Source organism: Cyanistes caeruleus, chromosome 10, assembly GCF_971803275.1.
Source record: "Cyanistes caeruleus chromosome 10, bCyaCae1.hap1.1, whole genome shotgun sequence".
In the NCBI taxonomy this organism is placed as follows: domain Eukaryota; kingdom Metazoa; phylum Chordata; class Aves; order Passeriformes; family Paridae; genus Cyanistes; species Cyanistes caeruleus.
In genome coordinates, this window is record NC_141710.1 from 16,112,275 (window position 1) to 16,139,613 (window position 27,339).

The 27,339-nt window shown below is 41.5% G+C and overlaps 1 protein-coding gene across 4 annotated transcripts in view; it reads left to right on the plus strand.

Annotated features, from left to right (window-relative positions):
* DIS3L2 (DIS3 like 3'-5' exoribonuclease 2) overlaps nt 1-27,339 on the plus strand; it is a 176,975-nt gene that overhangs the window by 78,096 nt on the left and 71,540 nt on the right. For all 4 annotated transcript variants that reach the window (XM_086843961.1, XM_086843962.1, XM_086843964.1 and 1 more), the window contains exons 11-12: nt 13,191-13,270; nt 25,622-25,734. In XM_086843961.1, coding sequence (XP_086700087.1) covers nt 13,191-13,270; nt 25,622-25,734 — 193 coding nt within the window. The remainder of the gene's footprint in view (nt 1-13,190; nt 13,271-25,621; nt 25,735-27,339) is intronic.

Sequence of the window (27,339 nt, forward strand, 5' to 3'; positions counted from 1 at the left end):
CTTGATACTCCTTGGGTTGGTGCAGGGTTGTGCTGTTTTGTTTTGCTTTCATCACATTTTGTAAAGACACTGACTTTAATGTGTGTACCATATTATACCTTACCTGTGCTAGAAAGCATAGAAAGAAACTTATTTTCAAAGTACTGCAAACCCAGTTATTTACTTGGAGAAGTATTTTGTGAGGCAGAGAGGCTTTTTCCTAAAAGAACTATTGAAAATTGAAAATTTGGTGTTCGGCACCTAATCTGAAAACTTTCTGTTTTTGTCTGGAATGTATTATGCATTTTAGTGATAGATTTATAGCAGAGATTTTTGGAATGTCTGGCAGATCAATGATCTGGGACGTTGTTACTCTTGAGACTTAAGACAAATAAAGACTGTCCACCTACCTCACATTAGCCATCCCTGCAATGTAGTGATGCTCCCAACCAACTTTCAGGAACTCCTCACCCTGTTGAGAGGCAGACATTGACATTACTGGACCACCCAAAACTACTAGTGGATTTGCTATACTTCTAAGTGTCAGATTTTAGAGACATCCTTACTAGAAAAGATTTAAAGACCAAAGAAAAATTATTTATTTAGAACCTCACTTTGCAATAAAGGATGATGCAGGCAAACAGTAAATACATTATTAAGAAGACTACAGTATGTTCCACTTCCAGCCTTGCTTATGCTGGAGCATCCTTACTCAGTTGGCAGATTCATTGCTGTCTTGTGTAATGCTGAGGTGAAGCAGCCCTAGGAGGCTGATTCCTCTGGACACTGCACTGATACAAGCACCTGTATGTATGCAGCAAGCTCCTCTTCCTCTTCATTTATCTGTGTTACTGGCATGGACATTAGCAATTTGAGCAGATAAGCTGATAAACTGCAGCCATTTTTATTTCAAGGCTGAATATCTATTTGTATCTGTACCTGTACTCCAGGTGTTATTTTGGACCTAATTTTGCTCTGCAGCTTCCTTCCTGTTTCAGCTTCCTGGATTTCCACTGCCATACAGTGGAATAATTCAGCAGAGAATCACACTCCTGATTGACTAATGCTAGCACTCAGATACCAGATCCGGACTGCAGGGTTCAGGTAGCATAAAAAAAAATTAGATACTGAATGCTGATGTTCAGATGTCACTTGAAAGTGTTTATTTTTATATTCTTGACTGTGGTTCAGTAGCCTTCTCTGTTTCTTCTGACCGAGTTCTTTTAAGCAAATAAAGAGCTTGACTTGTCTCCAGTCAGTCAGTTTTGGAAATAAATTCCAAGTGCATTTCTTGCTTTTATTCTGAGTTATTACACTGGGACTTATCAAGGTGATAACAGTTTTGCGGTTAAGCTATTTAAATCCCTCTCTGCCCCTTCCTGACCACAGTGCACACTACAAAGTAGATTTCCTTTTGATCCTCTCAAATATAAACATTTAACAGTCAAAATTTTTAAGACAATTATTTGAGCTTAATTTGCTAATCCTTTTAATGTCAACTGCCACACTGCTGACTAACCAGTCTGTGGTCTAAACACATATGGAGGTAACATGAGACTTCTAGTTATGGAAAACAAAATACAGGTGAGTCTTCCTTGTTTCCTCACAGAAAGGGGTTTGTCTACCTAGAAAAAAATATGAGTTTTATTAGTAAATGCAGTATGAATTGTAGGGAGGTGGTGTCAGGCAGTTGGAGACCTGGCTGGCATCTCTGATGGATGAGACCAGAAGACCTTGAGACTGTTTTTGGCAAGTTCCAAGGTATCTTGGCCTCAGCTTGTTATTAAATATCAGCTTTCATATTGTCAGCAACAAGTGTGCTGTGACCTGTACTGTCCGACAAAGGGCCAGTACACACGGCCCAGGATTGCATCCATAGGAACACACCTGGACCTGGGTGTCTGTTCTGGGTGCACATCTGAGTTATGCCTTGTTCTGCAGGGCATCTCACACACCTGCCTCTGTGCGTGCCCATCTTTGCTCTACTTTGTGCATGGTGGTTTGTCAGGCTTCCCAGATTACTGTACAGTAGTCCAAGAGTATGATATAAATTAATTACAGTGAAATAAAACCTCATCTTTTCCCCTAAAACAGCCATGTTAACACTTGTAAATAGCTCATCCTAAATTAGCTTACACATTGCTTGCTCGACTAGAGTAAAAACATGTTAGAGTTTAGCTTAAAGTACTTTCACCTCTAGAAAATCCTCTGTAGTTCTGTAACATGGGGCTGTAAATTTTCTAGCATCATGTATAAAAGTTGTGAGATTTGGAACTGAGACCCAAAAAATGTCTTGTATTTTTGTGTGTTTCCTCTTCCTGAGATAACTTTTCCTTGTTTCCTTTTGTCTTGGGAAATGACCCTTTCCTCCTTAAGAGGTGATTTATGTGCTCTGCTGACCAGTGTCTGAGGTGTGGTCTGGGAGTCAGAGTATGGAGCATGGAGAGAGGGGCTCTGCACCAGAGGTGTTTGTGAGTGTGGTTATAGATGAAAGTGAGACAATGTGTTTCACCAAGCTGCTAAGGCTGGGCAAGAGGGAAAGACATTTTATCCATGCCATCTTGTAAATGTGTTCTTGATCTTCCTGCCAGTCTTTCAGTTTTACAGGAAGCCTATTCTTGCCATGCATATTCTATTTGGATAGCAACTGTGATCTCACCTACACAGCCTGTGTAGAATTGCTTCCAAGAGATTTTTTTCCCCTCATTTCTCCAGTAATAGCTGACAAACAAAGGTTTACATAATATTTCAATATTACTTAAGGCAGAAAAGTTCCAAACCTTGTGGATGGCTTTGAAATGATTTAGCTGGCTTAACACTCTGCTCTGCCACTTTTGCATGGTTTTATCATGGACATCTGTTTCTCACCTGCATGGGTTTATTTATAAAATTAGACAAGTATTTCACAGGCATTCCCAGCTTACTTGTTTCTAAAGAGCACCCAAAACTTCTATCGAAAATCACTAGGCAAGTATTAGGTGTTGGCATTGCATCCTGCAGCTGCATTTTAAAGAGAGCATGAAGGTCCATGAAGTATCAGAATGTGTGGTTGAGGAAACTTCTCTTCCAGAAACTTTAAATATTATAATACAGATAGGAATGGAGTGCTCATTTTATTATTCAGGTTGACTGGAATTTGTATTTGTTTCATTAGAAGTTTGAGAAGTTTGGTTTCTGCTTTTAGGGAAACATTGGAGGATTAATGTCATAGAGACAAATGTTGATGGGTGCAAAGTTTCAACCACTTTCCTGTGTTTTCCAGTGTTACAACATGTAATTTTCATTTCCGTGTTTGCTTTGGGACAAAATGTGGCCCCTGAAGAAAAGAGGGGTGAGGGCAAAGAAGGAAATTTCTGAGGTGGGTTCAGGAGCTGGGGGCAGAGGGAGGAGGAGGCCATTTGAAGAGTTCTAGCCAGGAATCTAAGAAACCCAAAAGCTATTTTGAAGACTCATTCCAAATGTTTCTAATTTCATTCATATCTTTTTGTTTCCTTTACTGCTTAACTGGGACAAGAAAGTAAAGCCAGGAAAGTCCAATCATAGTGGGAAACAAGAACCTAAATATTGGAGAGAGAAAAAAGGCAGTTCTTTGCAAAGCAATTCTGCCTTTTGCTTGTCTCCCATTGTTGGTGTTACTGTGGAAAATGTATAACATCACTTTTTTGGAAAACGTTAGAACTTGTTCAAGTAGAGATGGTTTATATAGTCTAACATGGAAGAACTAGAGGATATCTATTTCTTTACCATTTGCCTAATAATAAGTGAGCCTGTTGACCTCCGCTGGACTATTACAAATGTGAAACTTGGCACTCAAAATTGCTTGCTCTAAATTTTCCAGTTGCTTTCTCTTTTTCCATTTGATGTCATCCTGCCAACTAGTGATTTTATTATTATAAACAGGACATTGTATTCACTTTTAAGAAGAAATATGAAGCTGAAGGTAAAATTACAAACTGCAGTTTCTCAGCTGGCAAAATACAAAACAATGAGCTAAAAATACTGAGCAGAGAAAGGGTGTTGTGGCAGGGAACTCTGAAATATCTACAAGATGGATGTGTTCTGAAGAGCAGAAACTGACTGACTTCAGCTGAGCAGGGCTAAACTCTGAAGAATCATCAGATTGTTCAGCTTGGAAGGCATCTCTAGAGATCATCTACTCCAACCCCATTGTTCAAAGCAGGGTTATCTGGAGCAGGCTGCTCAGGGCTGTGCCCATTTGGGGTTTGGCTAGCTCTAAAGATGAAGATTCCATAACCCTCTGAGGAACATGTTCTGGGGCTCAGAAGAACGTGTCTTTTTTCCTTCAAATAGATTCTCCTGTGTTTTGTGCCCACTATCCCTTGTCCTGTTGGACACTGGAAACTGCCTTGCTATCTTCTTTACTCCCTGTATCAGGTGTATTTTCACATTGAAAAGATCTCCCTGCCTGAGCCTTCTCAAAGCTGAGCAGTCCCAGCTCTCTCAGCCTCTCCTTGTAGGTTGGATGCTCCAATTCCGTAATCGCCATCAAGGTGCTTCAGCAAGCTTGCAGCGCTATGCTGATATCTCCCTGGCACTGGGGAGCCCAGAACTGGACACAGCACTCCAGTTGTGGTCTCACCAGTGCCAAGCAGAGGGGAAGGATTGAAGGAATGCATCCTTTGGCTTTCTGGCAACACTCCTCCTAGTGCAGCCCAGGAGGCTCTTGGCCGCCTTTGTTACAGTGACATATTGTTGGTTCATGTTTAACTTGTCCATCAGGACATCCTTTTCTGCCAAGCTGCTTTCCAGCTGGTTCTCCCCCAGTCTGTACTGGTGCACGGGGTTGTTCCTCCCTGTATGCAGGACTCTGTTTTTCCCTTTGAGCTTCATGAGATTCCCATCAGACAGTTTCTCTGCCAAGGTCCCTCTGAGTGGCGGTGTGGCCGGCTGTTCCTCCCACAAGGCTAAAAGGGCAGCAGACAGGGGGGCCAGCCAGGATCCACTGCATTGGCAGGAGGCAGTCAGTGCTCACTTGCTCCCCTCGCAGGGCAGAGTTACTGAACTTTGCTCTTGCAGGCAAATGAATGCAATGAAGCTTTCAGTTAAAGTTTACATCTTGGTATTTCAGCACAGGACCCCACATGCAACTGATCCAAGTTGTTGAAGGCCAAATTTGTGTTTTTGGCTGCCCCTTCAGAAATGTGGCATCCTTCCTTTGGCTGATGAGGGAAGAAGAGCAGAGGTGCTCTGCTGTGTCCCTCTGCCCACTGGAGAGGGAAGCTCTGTAGCACTGCTGGTACTGCACTGCAGCTCTGCTTTCCATTTGTTTCTTTCTCAAGGAGTGTTACAGCTGGTAACAGGGATTAGCACTGTGTATAGTAAGGGTTTGACAGTGTGGTCATTGCTGCAGATGCCCAGGGGAATAATTGGCTGATAAAATTAGAAGTGATGGTAAAAATGGCAGCCTTGAGCTGTGCAAGGGGTGTTGGAGGAAAGCAGTCAGTCTCTGAAACAGATGTCTTTCCAAGGCAGGTGGACAACTTTAGTTAGGAATGAGTGCAGGGCAGATAAAACATCGTTAAACAGCTTGTTTCCTGGAGATTTTCCACTACAAAAAGCTAGTGTTAAGTAGAGCAAGTCTTACTCAGCTATAATAGGATATGTAAAAATGCTCTGGTTTCTGATGGAAACTGAAAAATTACTTGTTTAGCAAATGTATAAGCAGCATTGCTGCAGAACTGACTGTTATCTTGGAGTGGAGTGGAGCCACAAAAAGGGCCAGATTGTGATCTCTGCTCTCTCACTGAGCTGTTCTGTGACTGATTAAATGTTCTCCATAGAGAGATACATCGGATTAGATGCATAGGTGACATACAAAGGATTACTCAGTGGTGTCTGAGCATATCAGATCTAGTTCCTCTATAGTAGGATTGATTCCAGAACCTGTGATGGTGACTGTACCTGCTCTGGGTACTTCTGCTCTCCAGGCAGTATGGGTGACTGTGCCATTCTTGGACTGATGAGGAGACCTCATGTTAGCTCCTTTCTCTGCCATTAGCTGAGTAAGTAAAACTCTTGAGTAAATATACTCAAGGTGCTGTTGCCACTGATGTGATTCAGCTCCTTACTTCTGGTTGGCTTCTTTTGTTCCTCCTCTCTGTTTTTATAACATTTTGTACCACAGTATCGCTACAGCAATTATGGTGACCCTGTTTTGAACAGAATGATGCATGGTCTGTGCTCTCAGATGCTGTTACCAGTGCCTGGTGTACATAGACACAGGGCACCTTCACCTTTTTCCTTACCAGGAGGTGCATGTGATCATCAGAAGTGCAGCTTCAAGCAGAATTTGTGGTGTGTGCTTGAATAGGATTTTTGCTTTCTGGTCTTGTAAACCATCATACCTAACTTTGCTTTGTTAGAAATCTGTTTAGTTGGGGAAAGCAGTAATAACTTTTGCACCTAGATTGTTATACATACAGCCTTGTTCTTGTCAGGATACTCATTTTATGGAGAGAAGTGGAAGGAAAGAAGATGAGGATAAAATCTTAAATAAGTCTGACAGTGTCTCTGCTTCTTACAGGATTCCAATGGATCACAAGGTGGGGTTTTGATGAGCAGAGAAAAGTGTCATATCCCCTCATGTGTTATGTGGTCAGTTCAGGTGTGCCAAATACTGCCTCTTGATATCACAGTGCTTTGCTGGTGCCCTGCTCTCACTACAGGTCAGATAGCACAGGGTGGAGAAGAGATGAAGTGCCCAAGTCCTGGTGTCAAGACAGGTATCTGTCTCTGGTGCTGTAGCTGAAGAAACCAAGAACTACTCCAGCTGGTGAGGTGGTGTATCTCTGCTATGATATTTCAGAGCTGATCACTAGGACAAGCTGGCCATTACCAGGAACAATATTTTCCTTGTGCTTCACTCTGATGGAGTGACCTGGAGCATGCTTTAACCTGTCCATCTGTCTCATTTTTTGGGTGATTGGAAATTTGTTACTAGGTTATTCTCAGACCACTCCATAAAAAAACCAAACAACCCATAAATCATAATATAGATGGCCCAAATGCAAATGTATGAGACATAGATGTCCTGGAGATATCACAGCATGGATTAGAAGTGGGACAGTCTGGAAAAGACTAGCAAAAATATTCTGGGAGATAAGGGATTGATTTACAAGGAAGGATTAACTGTTCAATGTGTATCTGCCAACACTGAAACTAGAAGTTTGTGAAAGATATAGTAGTTGATAGTTAAAAATACGTGGATCAGAATGAAAAAATGAGAATCATTTACGATGGCGGGAGGATAAAAAGGGGTGTTATAAGGACAAGTAAGGTAAAACAAAGAGGAAGCTTTTCCTGTCCAACCCAAAATAGACTGTAGTGTAGACTGCTAAAGAAAGGACTGATAATTCCATCACTAAAGATGCTTGATACCATACAGGAGAAAGTCCTTGCAAATGTACTGTCATGAACAGCCTGGGTCTGACCTATGGGGGCTGGATGACCTAATGTCTCTTCAATTTCTAGCCCCGTGCATCTATGATTAAAGTAGTTTATATAGTGCAAGTGCATTTTCAATTATACTTTGCTTTCTTGCGTGGGATAGTGGTGGTGCAGAGAACTCATTATATTTGTGGCACAATTACAGCATGACTTGTAGGAAATACTGCTGGTACTTGGCCTCCCAGAGACTCTCGTTTATGAATATATGTTGGCTTTTCAAGCCATATAGGTATAAGACTGCAGTGCTCTTTTTTTCTGTCTTCCCCCTTACTTGGAGGCCATAAATATGGAGGAAATAATAGAAGAATAAATAGAGGGAATAATTGATTCTGGTTTGGCATTCCAGTGAGCAGTCTCTGGTGAAAATGTAAAAGTTTATTGTTGTAGATGTGTAAAACACCAGGAGTCATTGTCAGCTGCTCTCTTGGACTGAGGCCTGTTTTCTGAACCAGGACAGGACATTACCTGAAACATAAACACTGAGAAATTAAAAAGAGTAGTGCTGGTTTGAAGTTGGGCTTTCAATGCATTTTGTGCTCTGCTGGATTTTTTTGGGGTTTATAATGATCAGCGTTTGAAGGGATTAGTTTTTGCTTCCAATTATTGTATATTTTTAGTTCATTTTGAAATTTATGCACCATTCCAAAAGAGTTTTGTGATGTGTCAAGTATCTTTGTCAGTCTGTTACAGGGCATTCAGAGTACCATCAGAGATTTGTCAGGGTACTTCTCTTGCAGGCATGTTTTTAAAATATATTCCTTTTAAGAGGCTGTCTTGGAAGCAGTCACTCTTGGGTTTTAACTAAAATCTGCCAGCATCAAGTGTGACAAATGTGGTAGACACTACAAGTAATAAATGTCTTTCGGAGTGAGTTGTTGAAGTCTCAAATGCTCAGGCACTGATTGGTCTCTGAAATTTCTCTTTAAGAAAGGGTACTTCATCCTGATTTGAGTGATGAATATTGGCAGAATTGGTCCTGTGCTTATTGGCACTTGGTAGCAAACCTGCGCTGACACTGCGGTCGAGCTGGGTTTACTTGTGATTGAAGAACGAGATTGATTTTTGTGGTTGCCATAACAATTGGATTGTTGTGTGAAAAAATGTTAGTGGCATTCACTGGAGTGAGTTGACAGCTCTATGATGCCTGTTCCCAAATTAAAACAACCGTTTCCAGCTCTGAGAAATGGTGTATGCTTAGCTTTTGCGAGATGGTGCTCAGCAGGGTCTTAGAAATGACCTGAAGAACTTAAAGATTCTAAAAGTGCCTCTGCTATGCTTAATTTTAAAATGCCAGCTTTGAACTGGAGTTAATAAGGGTAAACCAGGAGGCTGAGCTTTCACTCCCACCAGGCTATTGTATGTATTCACAAAGTGGAGAGAACAGCACAATCTAAGGAGTCCCTAGAAGAATGTAAATGCACTGCAAGTGTCTAGACATGCAGTCACTCGTACTGTAAATGTCTTAGCACTGACATATTCAAGTTTAAAGAAGGCTTGTGCTGCCGAAACTTTAATAAACAATGGTCATTCTTGTCTCACCTCCAGCTGAAGCAGTCTGGACTTTGGAAATGGGCTGATGCTTCTGTAAAAGATTGGGCTTGGTGCTTTAGGAGTCTTTGGATGACTGGAGGGACTGTGGGCCATGACAACTGCTCCTGGGGCAGGGAAGGGTGTCAATGTGTAGCCTGGGCTGATTGAGTCTTAAATGCTGGAATTCACAGATAGCAGGTTTCAGCCACCTTCAAGCTTCTGGTGTGTTCTTTGTTCTCTTTTTGTAGTTGTTTTGGATGTGTTGGTCTTTGTAAATGTCTAGAAAACATCACAGGAGAATGCTTTGGTCTGAAAGTTGCCTGTGGGAGGGGAGTCAGAATGGGGAGATAAAAAAGCTAATTAAGTCCAGGTGCCTTAATTCCATCAGCTTCCTGAGACGAGGAAGTGGAGAGGAAGGTGCTGATCTCTTCCCCCTGGTGACTGGACATGTGGGAATGATTTAAAGCTGTGCCAGGGGAAGTTTAGACTGGATATTAGGAAGCATTTCTCTACTGAGAAGGTGGTCAAACACTGTAAGAGGTCTCCTAGAGAAGTGGGCAATGCCCCAACCCTGTCAGTGTTTAACAGGCATTTGGACAAAGCCCTTAACTACAACATGCTTTAATTTGGACAGGCTGGATCAGATGATTGTTGTTGGTCCCTTCCAACTGAAATAGTTCTATTCTATTCCTCTTCATTCACTTCCCTTCCATTTCCTTCTATTCCCGCCTGTGTGTCTGGGTTTCCTGTTGGAAGACTTCCAGTGATTCCCTGCTCAGCACCTTCCTTAGGTGTTTTGATTTTCTTGCAAAGAATCTCTCTCTTTTTCTCTTGTGAGACTTGACAATCTAAACTCTGTCCACAGCCTCATTCCTGAGCAGTCCAAGTTTAGACAAGTGCCAAAGCTGGGGCTTCAGCCTGAGTGACTTGAGATGTGGAGGTTGCTGCCAGGACCAGGAGAAGTGGTGATCATTTATAGGAGCATGGACATGGTTTGGCTGCCAGCTGACTTGTGCTTGTGCTGCCTGGGGTGAAATTCCTCCATCCTCTGCTTTGCCTGGTTCCTGAATAGCTGGGTCATACTTCACTTCTTTAGGCCTCGCCTGCCACGAAAGGCTGGTAAGGACAGCATCTTGCTTCATGAAGGGTTTCCTGATGCTCTAGTGGGTACATGCAGTTCTCTAGACTGATATTTCATGTTGTTAGCATTTATTAGTGGTGAGAATCTGGGCTCCATGTCTCCTCTGGTGAGTTGACTCATCTATGTGCTGCTGCTTGGGAAGATCCTTGAGTTATACAGGAGGATCTGTAGGGTGCTGCTTTGTCTGCTGTGTACAAAACTGGCACTGCTCTCCAAGCAGCAAGAAAATTGCAGTGTAGCACCCAAACTTTGCCCAGCTGGGTGGTCTTGCCAGAAACCTTGCCTCTAATACAGCCTGAGCCCATGGCTTACCATTGCAATGCTTCATCCTGATGCAGGTAGCCTCTCTCTTGAGCAAAGAGTGAGCCCTGACCACTGGAATTTGTAATCGCCTGATGACGTAGGTGTTCATATTTTTTGGTTAAACTAAGTGATATGTTTAATTCTGAACAGTTTTACTGGCAAAAATAAATATATTGTACCAATCTTTGAGGCACCAACTGTGCAGTGTTTTCTCTGCTGATTCTTGTGAATATCTTAGCCTAGATGTATACATAGATGTATGTATTTGCACAAAGGAAAACAAACTGCTGTTGCAGTCCTGTGATCTGTGAACATTTTAATTACCATGATGGTAATTCCAGCTCACCAATAAAATACTTATCTTACCTCTACTGCTGCACTAGCCATTTATTTTAGGTCCTGTTAAAGGTAAAAAGACTAACTGCTCTGCAAGACATGCTTGTCTGCTTTAATTAGTCTTCCTGAAGCTGTGCAAACAGCACCACACTTAATTAGCTTTCCTTAAATTAGGATTGATATACCAGCCTGTATAGGTTGACACTGTCGTTACTGTCTAATAAACTAAGTGCTCTATTCTGTAATTTTTTTCCCTCAGGTGGTTGATTTGCAAGATGCCAGACAGAGCCAGCTTTAGCAGGGCCCTTGTCACTACCTTGGGGCTAGAGGTGTCTTGGCCAGTGCTGCTGGGGGCTGGCAGGGTCTGGGCAGTCTGGGTGGCTCCTGCTTTCCTGACTCTCGCTTGCAGGTCCCTCATGGTCAGTTGTGAGTAGTTCTCCTGATCCTCCCACGTCTTGCAGGCATTGCCTTGCTCTGGTGCTCAAAACCTCTGAAACAAGGAGAAGGGAGGAAAGATTTTGTTCTTCCATTGGCAGAAATTCCATGCCAAAGCAAGTTCACCTCTGCAAACCTGTGTTAGGCATCTGTTTTACATGAAGATGGTCCTGTAAAAAGTGGAAGCTGCCACACTGAAATGTTTTGGATTTCTTTTTGACCAGTGCTGGTCAAAAACAGATCAAAGATGTAGTTGAAAGATTTTATATCTTTCAGTGTCACAGTCTCTTAATTTGTTTAGATGCATGCAAAGGATCAGAAACTAATGTGCATCTGGGGATTAAGGCAGCTTTGCTATCCAATCTGAAAGCCAGCATATTCCAAAAGATTTTCAAAGTCTCTGAAGGCAGTGAAGTGCTTTTCTGATTTTTATGTGTTTGAAAATGTCCATTTAGTGTGCCTGGTGAAATTACATAGATGTTTCCAGCTGTCTGACACCAGCTGATACACCCAGAGCATTTCAGTATGGAAGTGGTAGGTCTGCAAAGTTGGGGACACTGCTCTCACTGAAATAGCACCCATACAAAAAGACTAAGACTTTCTAATTCCATGTTCACTTGCTCCTTTAAGAATTTGCTGTAATTTTCTCCTCCCACCTCTCCTACCCCAGGAGTAATACCAGTGGTTATCCTGTAAGAAAAATAGCGTGTGTTTGCATTATTCATCTCTAGAAGGGAGTTGCCATCATGATATGAGTCTTTCTGTGACAAGGAGAAAAGAAGAAAAGCAGTGGTCTGATCTCTTCCATGGCAGCCTCAGCCTATACCATTGTGCTTGGGGATCTTTTAACTAGGGAGGGGCTGAACTTACTCTAAAAGTTAAGATAAAAACAAAATAAACCAGCAAACTCATTACTGACCTCATTGCTCTTCAGCTCTGGTCCCACATTCCTCACAGTGCTTGGGAGAACTCTGCCGTAGTCCAGAAGTCTGGGAAAGAAACTGCTGTAGGACAGCCTGGGATGAGGAAAGGCCCAGAAGCAGGAGTTTAGGAAGTTTTATTTGTTGAATGCTTCAGGTTTTGTGTCTCACTGGTGCCAGACTCTGTCCTATTAAACGTGATGGCTCCTGAGTCAGATGCTTTGTTTGTCTCATCTGTGTGGCCCTAGACTGAATCTGTGGTCCAGCTTGGTGTGTTCCCAGTATTCTGCCACCCACTACTACAGGACAAATATATGTGAGCCTTCCAGGGCAGGGCTGTGAATTCCAGGTGCCACCTGGGACAGCACATGCAAAAGTGCTTTTCCTGGGCACCAAGTTGATTTGTAAGATCTAATGAGCTGATTTGGAACTTGCCCTTTCTATAATTTTCACATTTTTTCCTACTGAACCTGCTTTTTCCTTTGGTCCGTAATTGGCAGTGTAGGTAAAACAAAGGAGTCCTGCATCTCCTGGGTGTCTTTACTGGGACCAAAACTCTCACTCAGTTTTGTCACATTCAGCTTGGTTTGTGTCTCCGTGCCTCTGCTCTGTGCTAGCTGTGCACAAGGAGTGTCAGATGGTGTGACATCTACTCTTTGGCATGGGCATGAGGGTTATTTGTGTTCCATTTAGCTTTGCAATTAGGAACAATCTATTTTTACTCTGGCTGCAAGGCATCTAGACTTTTTCCTGCTTGTTTCTTTGGAGTGAACTTGATGGGCTAAATTGTTTAGTTTTAGTGAAGGGAATATCTGTAATGAAATGAAAGCTGCTAAGACCAAGCAGTTAAACCAAAAAGAAAAATGAAAAAATACCCAAGGAGATTCATTTGTCTAAACAGTTTTTTTTAAAAATAGATTAGATTTAGAATTCAGATTAGATTGCAAGATGTTTCAGCAGAGTCTTCTGAAAACATGGTTGTTGTTGTTGTTGTCTGGATGTCTCTGATGGGCTCTCTGTTTTGATACCTTCTTCATGACTGGGAGATAAATTTTCCTTTTCTTTTTTTCTTTGGATAGGAAAGAATGCATTTTCACCATCGACCCATCAACTGCCAGAGATCTTGATGATGCTTTGTCCTGTAAACAACTCCCTGACGGTATGAGATATATTTTACAAAATACTCCTAGTGTTTGTATTCAGCTGTTGACACACTTGTATCTATAATTTGTCCTGAAGTATTCTTTGCCAAATATAAGTTGAGTAATAAACTAGTCCTTCTGTAGTTTTAATTGCTTGTTTTTAGAAATCTTCGAGCAGACATCTTCAAGCTGCACTCAGTCTTAGTGTTAGAAAATGCAGAGCCACAGTGTTTTGCATAATCAGAGCTGTAATTTGATTTGAGCAGATCTCAGCTGTCTCCTGTCATTATGGGAGTTAAAGCTGAATAGCTAATACACCACTCCTGCAGGCTAAAGTCAAGTGGAACTTTGACCTTGTGTTTGCAGTCCATGGGTAAAGGAATCCAGTTTTTTGAAGGTCACTGGCTAAACTGTTTTTTGGTGTTTATGGGATGCTGGGAATTGTCAGATGAGCACAGTGTGCCTTATAAGTTGTGTTTTTCTTCTCATTGCCTTTTGAGCTTTCTCTTCTGCCTTATTTGTACTTTCACTATGCTGTAAGCCAACAGAACAGAAAGTAAAGCTCCAGAAGCCAAATCTTGATGATTATGACCAAAGGAACTTCTCTCTTGTAAGCTTACTTTGCCATCCAAGCTGGGCTCATTTAGTTTGATAAGATCCAGTAACAGGCTTGGTTAGAAATAGTGCATGATTAGATTAGCCTATCTACCCCTAATAATGAAGATAAAGGGGGTTTTTTTTCAGTGTGTGTCTAGTTTTTCTTACTCTTGCTTGTCATCACAATATGGTGACATCCAAGACATAATTTCCATTTTTTAAAGTTGATTTCATACTGTGCAATGTAGCCAATGAATTGTAATGCCATTTAGACCCAAGTACAGAGTACTATAACAGTGCTATAAAATGGATGAAAAAAGCAGAGGTGAAAGACAATTTGAGGCAAATAAAATTAATTGTACTGTACAATAGCAGTTTTGTGGCTGGTGAAAGCAGGGGTAATAGGTCCATCAGCATATGTAAAATTTTCTAAGGTATCTGTACTTTGACTTCATTTTTTTTCAGGAATGTGCAGATTTAGACAGGTCCAAAACCAGTACTGGGAGTCCTTTGGGGTCACTTCTTTGTGCTCACTTGCTTGCAAAGCTGTGGCTGTTCCCAGCTCTTCGGTGTTTAGGAGAGCCCCTATGGGAACCTCAATCTTATGCTTAGTAGAACCTTTTGACATGTTTTAGAGGTACCCTGTGAACTTTTGGCTCTAAATGTTGCTATGATAGCTGCAATTATGACAAAGAGTTGTTTTAGAACTTAAGAGCGTGTCCAGGTCTGGCAAGGCTGAATCTCTCATGAGGGCAAAGTTGTGTTAAGAGTTAACACAGCTTTTATTCCAAATGTAAACGTGGTTACAAGAAATTATTATTTTTTCCATCTCTTTTGCCCATATGTAAAACACTTTAAAAAACCTTACCAAAAATCCCAACATGAACAAACCACATATCTTGGCATCCTCATGATGTCAGGAGATCTCCAAAAATCAACAGAGAATGCAGATCCCAATTCAGAATTCTCTGTTGGTGTATAGCACACTGAATTTCTACAAAAAAACACACTCATTGCCTACACTTCTTCTACAAGACAGCTAAATCAGGGCATTTCAGAAGATTTTGGAGAATTAAATTGTCTTCAAGCATTCATTGTTAATTTATTCAAGACTGTGACAGTTTCTTTGCCTTGAAGAATCTTGGGCAACAAGCAGAGAGATAAGTGATTGTCTTTGCACCTTTGTGGAGTTTCAAGCCTTTTCAGTGAGACCCTTATTAGATCTGGTCAATGGGTGGAGGTGCTACAGCCTCAGGAAAAGATGGAAAGGAGTTTTTTTGCTAAAGTAGTTCACAAATCTATCATTAAGAACTACCCAGTAGCAGAGTGCCACTAGCAAAGAAAGCTTGGGATAGCTGTGGGAAGAGCTGTATTTTTAATGGAGCTTGCAGTAGGATATTGCAGCAGTTGGAAACTTTTCCAGGGATATATGTTTTAAGTGGGCCAGTCTGGTTTTGAGAGGATTTTATATTGGAGTCTGTTTCTGATTAACGGCCGTGCTCCTCGTTATTGTTTAATGATAGCAGTAGGGAGGTGAGCTTGCTGTTCACATTTGTGAGTGTATATTTTAAAAGAGATCAGCTCCAATAAAGAAGGAAAATAGGGTTATTTATGTAACAGCTGCAGAAATATGAACAAACTGTACTCCATTTAGATGATTCAGCATAAGCTTGGAGTAAAAGATGGCTCTGGCCTGCACCTAGTTTCTACAGCCTTTGTAGAGCTTTCAGGGTAGCTTGAGGTTTTAAACAAGTTCATTTCAGTCAATGCTCTTTTGTGATCCTTTCTGCACGTCTTCTAGCAAATTGCTGAGGCCAGGAAGGCACAGCAAAATCATTCTCAGGTTGTATGGATGTCCAAGAAAACAGCTGTACTGTTTTCAAGCCTGAATGTTTTCACCCAGGGTGCAGAGGTTTACAGATTCATTCTGATCTCAGCATGGCAGGTGACCTGTGTGTCCCAGTGATCCCAGGCATGTTTCTCACACTTTCCAAATGTCTTCTGGGAAATATCTGCCAGTGGTGCTTGTATTTCTGGTAATGTACACTATTGATGCAGTCCTGTTTGAAGGCTGCTTACTGGTACGAGTGTAAATGGAATTTGGCACATTTCAAGACAGGCACTTCCTTCTATTGAAAGGTCAGGCCATGATGGGAAAAGATGAAGCAAAAATTATGTGGAAGTATTTCTGAGGGGTTGTTTTTTGATGCTGATCTCAAAGTAATGCTTTGGGCTGTACTGACAGAGCTTTTGTAAATCTTTTATTTGTATATAAATAACTAATATGGTTCTCACTTGTGTTTTTCTTTCATTCCTGTAGTCTTACAGTCTTTAACAAAGTAATTTAAGTTCAAGTAATTTACATCTTTTTTAGGAGGAATTGTTGTACTGCAGAATAGAAATATATTCTACAGACTGTTTGCCCTGGTTTCCATGTCCATAGTGACGCTGGTTGTCTGCATTTTGGAGTGAGGCCATAAATAGATACAATCATTTACTCTTCCCAATGTTTGCATGATGACTTAAACAAATGAGGCTTCTACAGTGTGCAGCCCCCTGGTTTTTTCTGTTTCTCTTAAATCCATTCAATCTGTTGGTGAATTTTAATCAAATATACCTAAGAGAAATGGGATTAAAAAAAATCCAACACATTGTGTTTCTATATGTGTCATAAAAATGGGGTATAAGCAAAGAAGAGAGCTTTTCTTTGTGACCCAAATCTTGGAAGAATGCAGCATGACCTTTCTGCTTAGCACAAAGCACCTTGTGAGCTGGAGTTTTTGGGAACAGATCTGCAGAAACTGAGACTTAGTTCTCTGTTCAAGGAGCCTATTTCACTCATTTTGGTAAAGCAAACAAATATTTTACCAAATATTGATAAAATTCTCCCTTCTTCGCTGCAGACCTCCAGGTTCTGGGGCTGTTTTTCTCAGACCTGGAGAGCTTAGTAGACATTCCCTGGTGTGTGAACTCCAGAATCTTGTGCTTCAAAAACACCTGTAGAGCCCCGGTAGCCCCAAGATATTCTCTACCATCTCAGGTGACCACCTGGTCTTTCTCTCCTTTGATCCACATTCTTTCCTGGTGTAGTTTGCAAACACTTAGGATGTTTTAATTTCCAAAGTTCTGTACACTTATATTTTGCTTTTTAAGATGTAAATATTACCTCTTCTATTCAGCTTTGTCTCCCTGGCCACTTAAGGACTGTAGGGTGAAATTTGCTTTAGCAAAATGTGGTGCAGAACCCTTTAGCAAATTCCTTTGGTCCCTGCAGGACAGAGTATCAGGAGAGTTTGTAACTGGAGTCTTGCTGTGCAGACTTGCTTAAGATAAACACTGAAGAACAAATTAGTGTTGGATCAGAAGTTACTTTTGAAATAATTATGGACTAATTTATCAAAAATAATTTATGAAATTACTATGCTTCCTTCTTTGTAAGCTGTTTAAAATGAACAGACACCAGACCTGCAGAGAAAATGACAGAAACAGATTGACATATGAGTCAAATGTCAAATGATCATAAACTTCAATTTGCTTAGATTTACTGCAGGAGTCAAATATGGGAAAAATTAGATCTACAAGGAGCAGGACTGTGTGCAACATTTGGTAAAATTTTACTTTAGCATCAGATATAATTAGCTTGTCTCTCCTGTTACCTGCTGGTTAATCTGGGGATGTTTTGTTGTGTCACTAGGAGAGTGAAAAAGACATATTGCAGTGATTAGAAAGAAGTACATATTCTTCCTATTGAAGGCTTGTGGTTGCAGATTCACTGAAATATGCAAAATGCTCTCAGATCTCTGCCAAATCCAGATCCCTGCTGTGCCCCACAGTGCGCTCCTGTGTAATGCTGGGAACTGCAGCATGTACACTGTATTTTGTCTCTTCTTTGGAGGTAACATGGGGTTGTGTGCGGAAACACACGTCACTTCCAATTTCCAAGTGCAGGGTTGAATGGAATCAGAGGGCTGAATTGAGTCTGCTTTTCTCCACCAAACATCTCTCTTGAAATTGGTGGGACAGCTTGATGGAGTGGGGCTCCCCTCAGTTCCACTGGGAATAGGGCAAGTTGCTCCAAATTGCTGTTGTCCAAAAGGGGAATAGAATGAGCCAAATCCCCAGACAAGTGCATTAAACTGGGTGTTAAGGTACTGGGGTGATTAAGAAAGGTTGGATTTAGATAGAGCATTTATTGCTAGAACATAATTTGTTAAAATGGTTTCTTGCATATGTTTGAAAGCTGCTTGTGAGAAGGTTGATTAAAAGCTTGGTTAAGCAAAATTGGGCAGGGTTTGTGATTGATAATCAATATTTATTGTGCTGGATTTTTATATCAGGTATAAATATTTTATAAATACTTCATCCTTATCCCAAATGTTGTTTGGTTTTTTGGGTTTGTTTTTTTTTTTTACTGTACGCAAAGAAAGCCGTGTGGCAAAGAGACATGGGATTAGAACAAAATAAAAGGTATATTGTGTGAGAAGGACTAAGGTAACAAAGACTGTGTCTGCAGAACATGCAAACAGATGTGCAAATACCAGTGGAATTACTCATAGAAGTGAGCTTACTTTTCTGCAGGGAGGAGAGATGCTTTGGGCAAAGTCGCCTTTTGGATCATTTCAGTTCATGAATTCAGGACCTGGGACAATTCCCCAAAGATTTAGAGGCGTGGGATTTTATGTCCTGGTGGATCTCACTGACATTTTTGGATACAAAGTTTTAAAAAAATGAGTGTTTGATTGTGTATTGAAGGAACAAAAAAATAAAGAAAATGCCTTTAAGTAGCTGGATAATGGAAAGAAGGAAAGAAGATCCAGAAATTCATGTGTAAACAGATCTAAAAGCACTTTGCCTAGAATTTCCATTCATGAAAAAGGACCAGGAGAGTCCTTGGAGAAGAACCACAAATGATAGGGGATGACCATTCAGTCCTAGAGAGAACAGGACTTTTCAGTGAATGTAGCAAATAAAAGTCAGAAGATATTCAAGGAAGATAAATTTTAAAAGGATACAAGTAATTGGCAGTGCGTTCCCACATGGTTATCTTCAGTCACATGTTCTGTTACATGTAGGCAGCAAAGGAGTTACTGCTGTATATTGTCTTTATTATCAACTTTATGAAATGGTAGGATCCCTCAGAATCACTGAGTTGTTGTTTTAACTTGTTATATACTGTAATGTAGGGTTTCGGAACCCAGTTGAACAGGAAAAACATCTTACACTGTAGTTCACTACAGTATTTATTGATAGTTTACTATTTTGCTAGATACACAGAAAAAGTAAAACCAGGTGCAGATGGAAATGTTTTGAAAATCTTTCCAAAAATAAACAAAACCAGTTGGATGGCTAAAAGTGAAATCTCAGCAACTTCGTTCTATTTCCAAAGTTGAAGAAATGTCAAGGCTGTTCTGTGGAAGTACATTGTATGTGTTTGGCCTAGCACTACATCTCAAGGTCTCTTTGAATGCCTGGGAATGCTCACTCAGCCTTGGATTACTGCATACAGTAGAGATATCACAAAAGGAACTGACCAAGCAATAGAGAGAGGCTAGTCCCTCCCCACTCTAAACCTTCATTTCAGGAACAGGATGACATCCTACACCCAGAAATACTGTAATTCATCTCAAAAGCTGCTGGGTGTCACTTCCCATCGCTTTAAATCCAAAGACTGCTGATTTCCTGATAGAGCCTCTTGAATCAGTCTTGGAATACAAACAATTGATGACGTGAATACCAGAAATTGTCCTTTTACCTTCATCATGTTGGCTGCAAACCTCACTGCTAAGAGGCTGCCAAGAGAGCTCAGGGCAGTCTGCCTTGGTATCAGCAGAGATTGCTTTCTGAGCCAGGAATCCAAGCCATTGCCTCTGTGTTCTCCTGCTTGACATCTTGTCAGGATCAAGGATGGAAGATCCATCCACCAAGTGTTGAATTTGAGTCTGCATGACAAAGATTCATGCTGGGTTTAAGCTGTAAGTAGTCATCTAAAGGTTCTCCCAGAGGTGACCATATAATAAGTAATGACATTCAGTGGAAAAATCTGATGTGTTTGGGGTTTGTAGCTCCTCTTAAGTCGCTCATTACTTGAGTCTTGCAAAGAAATCCGTACAGTTTACAATACCTCTGAGTGGAACTTTCTGTTTTGGCACATCACAAGGTCTGCTAAGCACTCATGCAGGCACAGGGGAAACCAGCTCTGCTGTGAACCTCTACAGTGTAAGCAGTACCAGCACAGGAATGGGGACAAAACCTGCATGGGCAGGACGTGGGATACAGGCTTTGCTGCATAAGGAACCACTGTCTCTGCTCTGTCTTCCAATGGACACATTTGATATATCAAAGAAATGTCACATTCCCTTTGTTTTCCATCATTATACTGTGTGTCCCCAATTGTTCTGCGTTCTTTCCTGATTTTTTTGTTGCTGCAATACTTCTTCCCTGCTTGTATCTGTATTTTTCTGCTTGTATCTTGCTCAGCAGTGTGAAAAAATCCTTATTCAGTGTGCTTATTCTGTTGGCTATCATTGCCTGTGTCCTTCAGTCTGCAATTAAATGTTTTATCTTGTACATGCTGCGTGAATTCTGTCCTGAGTATTTAGTGTTTTTCCCTCAGGAGAATTCCTTCCTTGTGCAAGTATCCAGCTTAATGGTGCAGTAGTAGCACTTGCATAGAAGAGCTCTTTGATTCTTCTCCAGAGTTATTGTGTCAGGTTTTAAGGTAGTTTTCAAGACAGGTGTGGGTAGTAGGTGCCTTCTGGGTGGCAGCATCTTTTGTCATAAGGTGATGAAGAGCTGATGCAGGTTTGCTCAGGAGAGGAAGCTTGTTAAGTTGCTCTGTCTTGGTGATATCATCTGTGGGGTCTGGAGACCTGACTGATGCCAGCATAGTTGTCTCCAGCTCATGGGAGTTTGGAAATTGGGAGAACACCACCAGCACAAAGATTTACCCTGTGTTCCCATGGGAGGATTTGCCTTCCTGAGAGCCTGAGACAGCCTCATGTTGACTAAGAGCCATCTCTGAGCCTCCCCTTCAGATTTGGGGGGTGTCTCTTTCCTGCAGGGGCTTGTGCTGGTTTGTGTGTAAAACTCAGGGCTCTGTAATGCACAGTGCATGAAGTGCCACCTTATGAAGGTGTCCTGGCTTTGTTTTGAGGTATAAAAGGTGGCTTTTAAATTATATCAAGTGGTTTTAGGACGTTGCTGAATTTATTAGCTGCTGCAGACAAAAATTTTATGCAATTCACATGAAAGACCTGCTTCCAGAATTTAATTTAGTAATAGATATAGTCTCCTCATAATTCTGAAAGTATTTGAAGGATTGCTGATGGCTCATGGAAAACTCTAGAAAAGATTTCTGCTTTTCATCCTCACTTGTCCTTTGCTGCACTTAATGAACAGATGAGTTTTGTTTTGGACCTCACCTAGAGCTAGTCACAAATTGGTTTGTAAAATTGTAGTTGTCTCTGTAATGTTCAGTTTTGATGTAAGGGAGAAAATGGCCAAAGGTCAGGGTAGCTGACCAGAGTAAAACAGTACTTTAGGAATCATGTTATTCTGGATTTTAGACTCATTGATGTCCAACATTGACCTTTTAAATTAAAGAAGTAAAGAAGAAATTAACAAAAACCTTGTTATGGTTTATTTTTGTGAAAAACGGAGTATTTTTTTATTCTCTTAGAACTGCTAAAAGCATCACTGCAATGTCACCTTTCCTGACAGCAGTTTCTCAGATGCTTGTAGAAGTTGAGGAAGTGCCTAGACTTGCAGTATGGGGAGAGTTAATATTGAGAGAGGTTTTTGGTTTTTTTTCCTCCCTTCTCTTGTGATCTCATGCTGTTTCTCAGTTTGGAGTAACTGGAGCCAATCTCAGTTCTGTTCATATTGGGGATTTTTGAAATATGGAAGTTCTTATGAAGCATTTACAGGCTGAAGATGCCTTTTCCTTCTCTTCCAGCTCTTTCTTACTAATCCCTTTTTGTTTATATTTTTTTTCAATAAAGAAGAAGTTCCTTGAACTGTTTTGTCATAGAGAATGAGATCATCAGCAAAAAAAAAAAAAGGAACAGCCTGTTCCTTGTTCTTCTGCAAGATGCCACTGCTCTCCTTTGATTTTAGCATCATATTGATGCACAGGAGATTTTGGGGTGGGTTCAAACAAGCCAGATCCTTTGCTTGAGGAGCTGAACCTTCTCCAAAACAACTGTGTGCCCACTGTGCTGGGGGAGATCTGCCTTTCATGGCTCTGTCACTTGGCAAGCTCCAGGAGGGGACGCAAGCTTTCAGAAAGTTGGCGAGACACAAGTCCATTGTGCTCTGCCATTCTCGCAGCCACACGATGGTAAATAAAAGGGAAATTGTCCTCTCTGTTTGTGGCATCACAACTGTGTTGTTTACAGTAAGATGACAACAAATCCTGTCCCACTGGCAGAGCATTGGCCCAAGGGGAGTTTGGGTGGCTGAATGCCCAGCCCTTTCCCTTTCTTCTTGCAGACCTCAGGAGAGCTCCTCCTTGCAAAGGGCCTCTTTACTAGGTTTTGCAATGCTGTGGTGTAATTTCAGACAATGCTCTTGTCTCCCATCCATCCCTGTCACTGCATCTCTGTAGTTGCAGAGAGGAGCTAATAGGGTTCAGCTGGTTAATAAAACACGCCTTGCTTGATTCTAAACTGCATTCCCTGTTGCTAAACATCTCCCAAGAGCAGCTTGGCAGTGGTAGAGTTTGAATGGCACAACAGTTTTGCATCCACTTTCAGATGAAATTATTTTAAATGAAAGAGTCCCAGAGACCCTGAGTGAAAGAAGCCATCCAAGTGACTTCAGCATTTTTCATTGCAATAGATGCTCCCTGCAGCTCTTGCTTTAATAGCAGCATATGAAGTGTCTGGCTTAATCTCCTGTACATTTTTATGTAAATTCCTTATAAAAAGCCCTAACCCTAAACTCGTAGTGTATACCTAGCTTAAGGGATTGTTGTGCAGCTTTAAGTTCCCTGTTAGAGAATTTGGGATGAAATAAATCTGTAGTTTGTAAAAGTACTTGTTTCTCTAAGAAATTTAGGTTATAAAAAGTTTGTGATGGAGAGCTACATGGCAAGGCTTGCAGCCTCTCTTTGCTCGAAAAGTAGATTTTTTTTTTTTCAACAAAATGGAGGTCAAGTAGACCATGTGTTGTAGCCTATGGCTGTGTTGTCCATGTGGTGTTCACCCTCTACCCCTTTTCTCTGATCTCTTTGACAACACTTTTTTACTCCTTGACTGCTGGTTAAATTCTCTTTCCCTTTCAGGACACTTTTTCTTTTTTCTTGTTACCTTTTTTTCCTCCCCCTGCCTTGGGAAATAACGTTTTCGCATTTTCGCAATGTGAAATGTTCCTTTTGTGACTTTGTCATGATTAGAAAAACTGTTTGTGGACCTAGAACAGAATTCTAGTGAACAGTATTTCTTTATCCACAATGCTCTTTCAAATTAATTAGCAAATAAACCAGGAGAGAGCAGCAGGCAGGTATTTCTTTGGCTGGTATTTTGTCTAGCACATTTAAAAGCAATAATTTGAAAGAAATCAGATTGGTTGATCACTGTGCTGTATCTTCAAATTCTCTTGGTCTGAATATTTTGGGGGTGAGGGAGATAGGGTGATTCATACATGAGCAAGACAAACCCAAGAGCTGCCAGTTTGCATTATGTCAATGTATGTAAGAAAATATTTAGATAGAATTTCCATTAAAAGTTCAAAAGCAAGGGTCTCATGCTCACCCCGGCTTTTAGAAGCTCTGGTGGGAAACCTGAACGAAATTTAACTCTGCTTAGTGTGTTTTCGTTGGCTGACTCCATGTTTTATTATCTCATGCAATGAGATCTTTCTTGGTTTGTCGATTTTCTATCGAGGACAAAAAGTTCATGTATGTAACAGTGCACATATTGAATTAAAGTGCGATTGAAGGCATGATGTAATGACCCCCTCTCCTTTTCCTTTAGTCAATATTTGCCTGCAGGGTCAATACATTACGATATTGACTTCAAAGTTTTCAATATTTTTTTACCTTCTGAGTGTGTTGGCTTTGAGTGTGTGTAATATTAAACCTGTTGGTTGAACTGTTGGTCTAAGACTTACTGTCTAAGTAGTTTCAGGCTTGGATGCCTAATCCATGTAGAGCAGCTTTCAAGGCATGTGATAATATCACAACACAGCTGTAGGCAGCTTTCTGAGGTGAACCATTTAATCTGCAGTCTTTGCTCCCAGCTTCCTGACAAGTGGTGGAATTTGTTCCTTGGTGTGCAATGGGATTATTGCCCCCTCTCCCTGCTGCCGTCATGTTTAGTCTCTGCAGGCCCTTCCAGTGACTGGAGGTTGTGTGTGCACATCTAAACCCCATCCCTCCTGCCCTCCGTGTGTGTTTCTGTACTCTGGACATCTGTGCTCTGTTCAGTGCACAAAAGCTGCTCAAAAAGCATGATCACACTTTACGCGCTCGCAGCGCTGTGCAAACATAGCTTAATAAAGTTAAATCGTTATGAAGTCAGGCAGCTCTGCAGGGTGGGCTCATTTCCCTGAGTTCCCAGCTGGGGCACAGTGGGCTGGGTGTCTCCCACTAATAAGAGGCTGAACCTTCTCATGCTTCCTCTTCATCTGTTTCTACTCCTACTCTGCTGAAATCCTGTGCTGGTATCCATCAGAAGGGCACTCAAGGCACATGTACTGCTTAATGACAACAGCTACAAACCATTTATCCTTCAAAAACGTGACACTCCAGAGAAGGGCTTTGATAATGTTCTTTGCGAGGTATATAAATAAACAGGATTGTCACCAGCGTGGGATCTTATTACTTTGTCTCTTTAGAAAAATTAAGGAAAGAAAAAATATTTATAGATACCAAGGGGTTAGTGAATTCCTCTAAAGAACCAAGTGTTATAATTAGGAACCCGCTGCACTTAGAACTATTCTACAAATAAGCACCTCAAATTCAGCCTAGTCCTTCCAGAGAAAACAAAGGTCAATAGGCTGCTTTGAGGATTAGCAAACCAGAATTTCTTGGACCCAGGTACTAATTACTTCCAAAGCTGAGGATGATCACTACTTCCAAATCCGAATTACTGCCATAACTTCACGATAAACCTCAGTAGTACTCCTCTCTAGCCTAACTTTTGACTTAAGATGCTTTTAAACTGGACTCAAATTAAAGGATAAAAAGCCGAATCTGAAGGAAGGGCAGGGTACCAGTGAAAACATTCTTCTAGTGGAAAACTGCATTTCTGCATAGCCTGGTCCAAAGTAATTGAAGACTCCTCATGTCCCCAGCAGCAAATTGGGCTCAACCAGGTTGGTGCAGTTCTGAAAACCCAAAAGCATGTGTGACTGCACACCAGGGAAATTGGGTCCTGCATAGCCTGCGTGTTTTCGAGGTGGGGTTCCATCTTTCTTTCATGCTGCTGTCTGGCAGCAAAGGGATGAGGCCTGAGCTCACTATTACAAGCTCCTAATTGGAAAGATTTATCCACATGATTTTAAGGGTTTTCACATTTCCACCTCTGTACTTGAGGGTTCATTTCTATGTATATTCTCTCTCATGTTGTTGCCACGTGGTGGTGAATTTGAGAGTGTCCCTAGAGACCATGGTTTTCATCCCAGGTGGGAGAAGTGGAAACAAGTATTGGTTTTGTGAGATTTTGGCATAAAGCAAAAAGGTTGCAGTAGCACTGGGGGAGAGGAATTAGTTCAGTATGTCAGCAGTTCATTTCTGCTCACAGCTTACTGACTTCCTTGTGCAATTCCAGGGAACTTGGAAGTGGGAGTGCACATTGCGGATGTGAGCTACTTCGTACTGGAAGAAACGGCACTGGATAAAGTAGCAAGCCAAAGGGCCACCAGTGTCTATCTGGTGCAGAAGGTAAGGACAGCTTTTCCTTTGTCTGTCTTTGACTGTGCCTTCCATTTACCATAAATTCATTTTCAAGGTTTGTTTTCAGAAGCTCACAATCAAAATCTGGTTGTAATTGCAGGACACCTACAAAAATGAGTAAGTTGGTGGAAATACAGAAGGTGACATAGCTGCTGACTGCCTTGGAACTTACAGAGAGAGGTGGAGCAGGAGCCTGTGACCCTCTGTCTGTGGTCAGGGAGTGCCCCACATGTGCCAGGGTTCACCAGCTCAGTGCTGACTTGAGCCAAGCCCTCCACACCCAAGCTTGCTCCTCCACTTTGATCTTGGAGGCTTCAAATTTGCAGATGTGGAAGATTTTGTCTTGCTTTTGGTACAAGAGTCCAACTAATCCCTCCCAGAAATGGATTTGTGTCAGAATAAGGTGTAAAACACCCAAACAAACAAACAAACAAACAAACATCTTGAGGTAAAACAAAAGGTTCACACTCTTACTTTATCTGGATATCCCTAATAATGGAGGAATAGTGTTCCTTCATCATGCAATGAAAAGATGCTTGAAATTATACAGATTTTAGCTTAACAGAATCAAATGTTAAGCTCAAGTTTTAAGTTGATTGCTAAGCTTTACAAATGAACAGGTTCAGGTTTAACGTTGTTGGAAAGGAAATGTGTAGGGTTTGTTTGTAGCTGTCTTATTTTCAGTTGAATGTGCAGAAACACTTTGTAGCTCATCAGATACCACTGGCACTGTGCATGTAGGGAAGCTGGAAAACTTGGCTGTCAGTGTTGTGCAGGCTTGAGGCATCAGCTGCATGAAGAGGAGTGTTGAAACAGTCTCATGGAGCAGATTAATCTGCCTCTCCTCACACTCCCATTCAGTCAGGCTGAAGTCACTGTCTCCACAGCCCCTTCTGGAATGACAGGACATCTTTTATATAATAAATAAATGTATCCTGTGTTCTATTTAAGATTAGGATTCTCCCCATGCCTTCCCTTCCTGGATGCTTTCAGGGTTGTTATCCAGGGAGGTTTTTGTAATGAGGCTTGTTCCAGCAGCTTCCTCTGTCCTCTCTACACTTTCTGGATGATAAAATGATTCATGTTACACTACTGGCATCAAATTAATGGTTTCATATCAAGCTGTTTACCTTTAGCAGCTGTTCTGTAGCTTTCTTTGAGTGGAAGCAGCAAGGCACAGCTTTGGGGGTCTCAGGGAGTCTGGTGGGTTTCAGCTCCCTGTGGAACCACTGTGACAGCAATGCCAGGGTGTCCCCACGGGGTCAGTGGTAGTGACACCAACAGGACACAGCTGCTCTGTGCTGGGAGACCCCAGTTCCCTGTGCTTGCTGTTCTGCACGAGTGGGAAGCGATGTGTATCTCATGGAAACAGCTGTTCTGGCACCAGTCTTCCCAACCCTACAGTCTCTCCAGTGATAAGTCCTTGGCTTCTGCAGTGCTCTGCTTCCCCCTCTGTGAGGGATGTGAGGTGTGGGCTGGCCTAGGGGGGATATCACTGGGGGCAGCAAAGCTGTACTCCAGGAGGATGTTGTGGCAGTATTTCCAAGTAAAAATACTGTGTTTTGAGGCCATGTAATTATTTTAGTCAAGAGA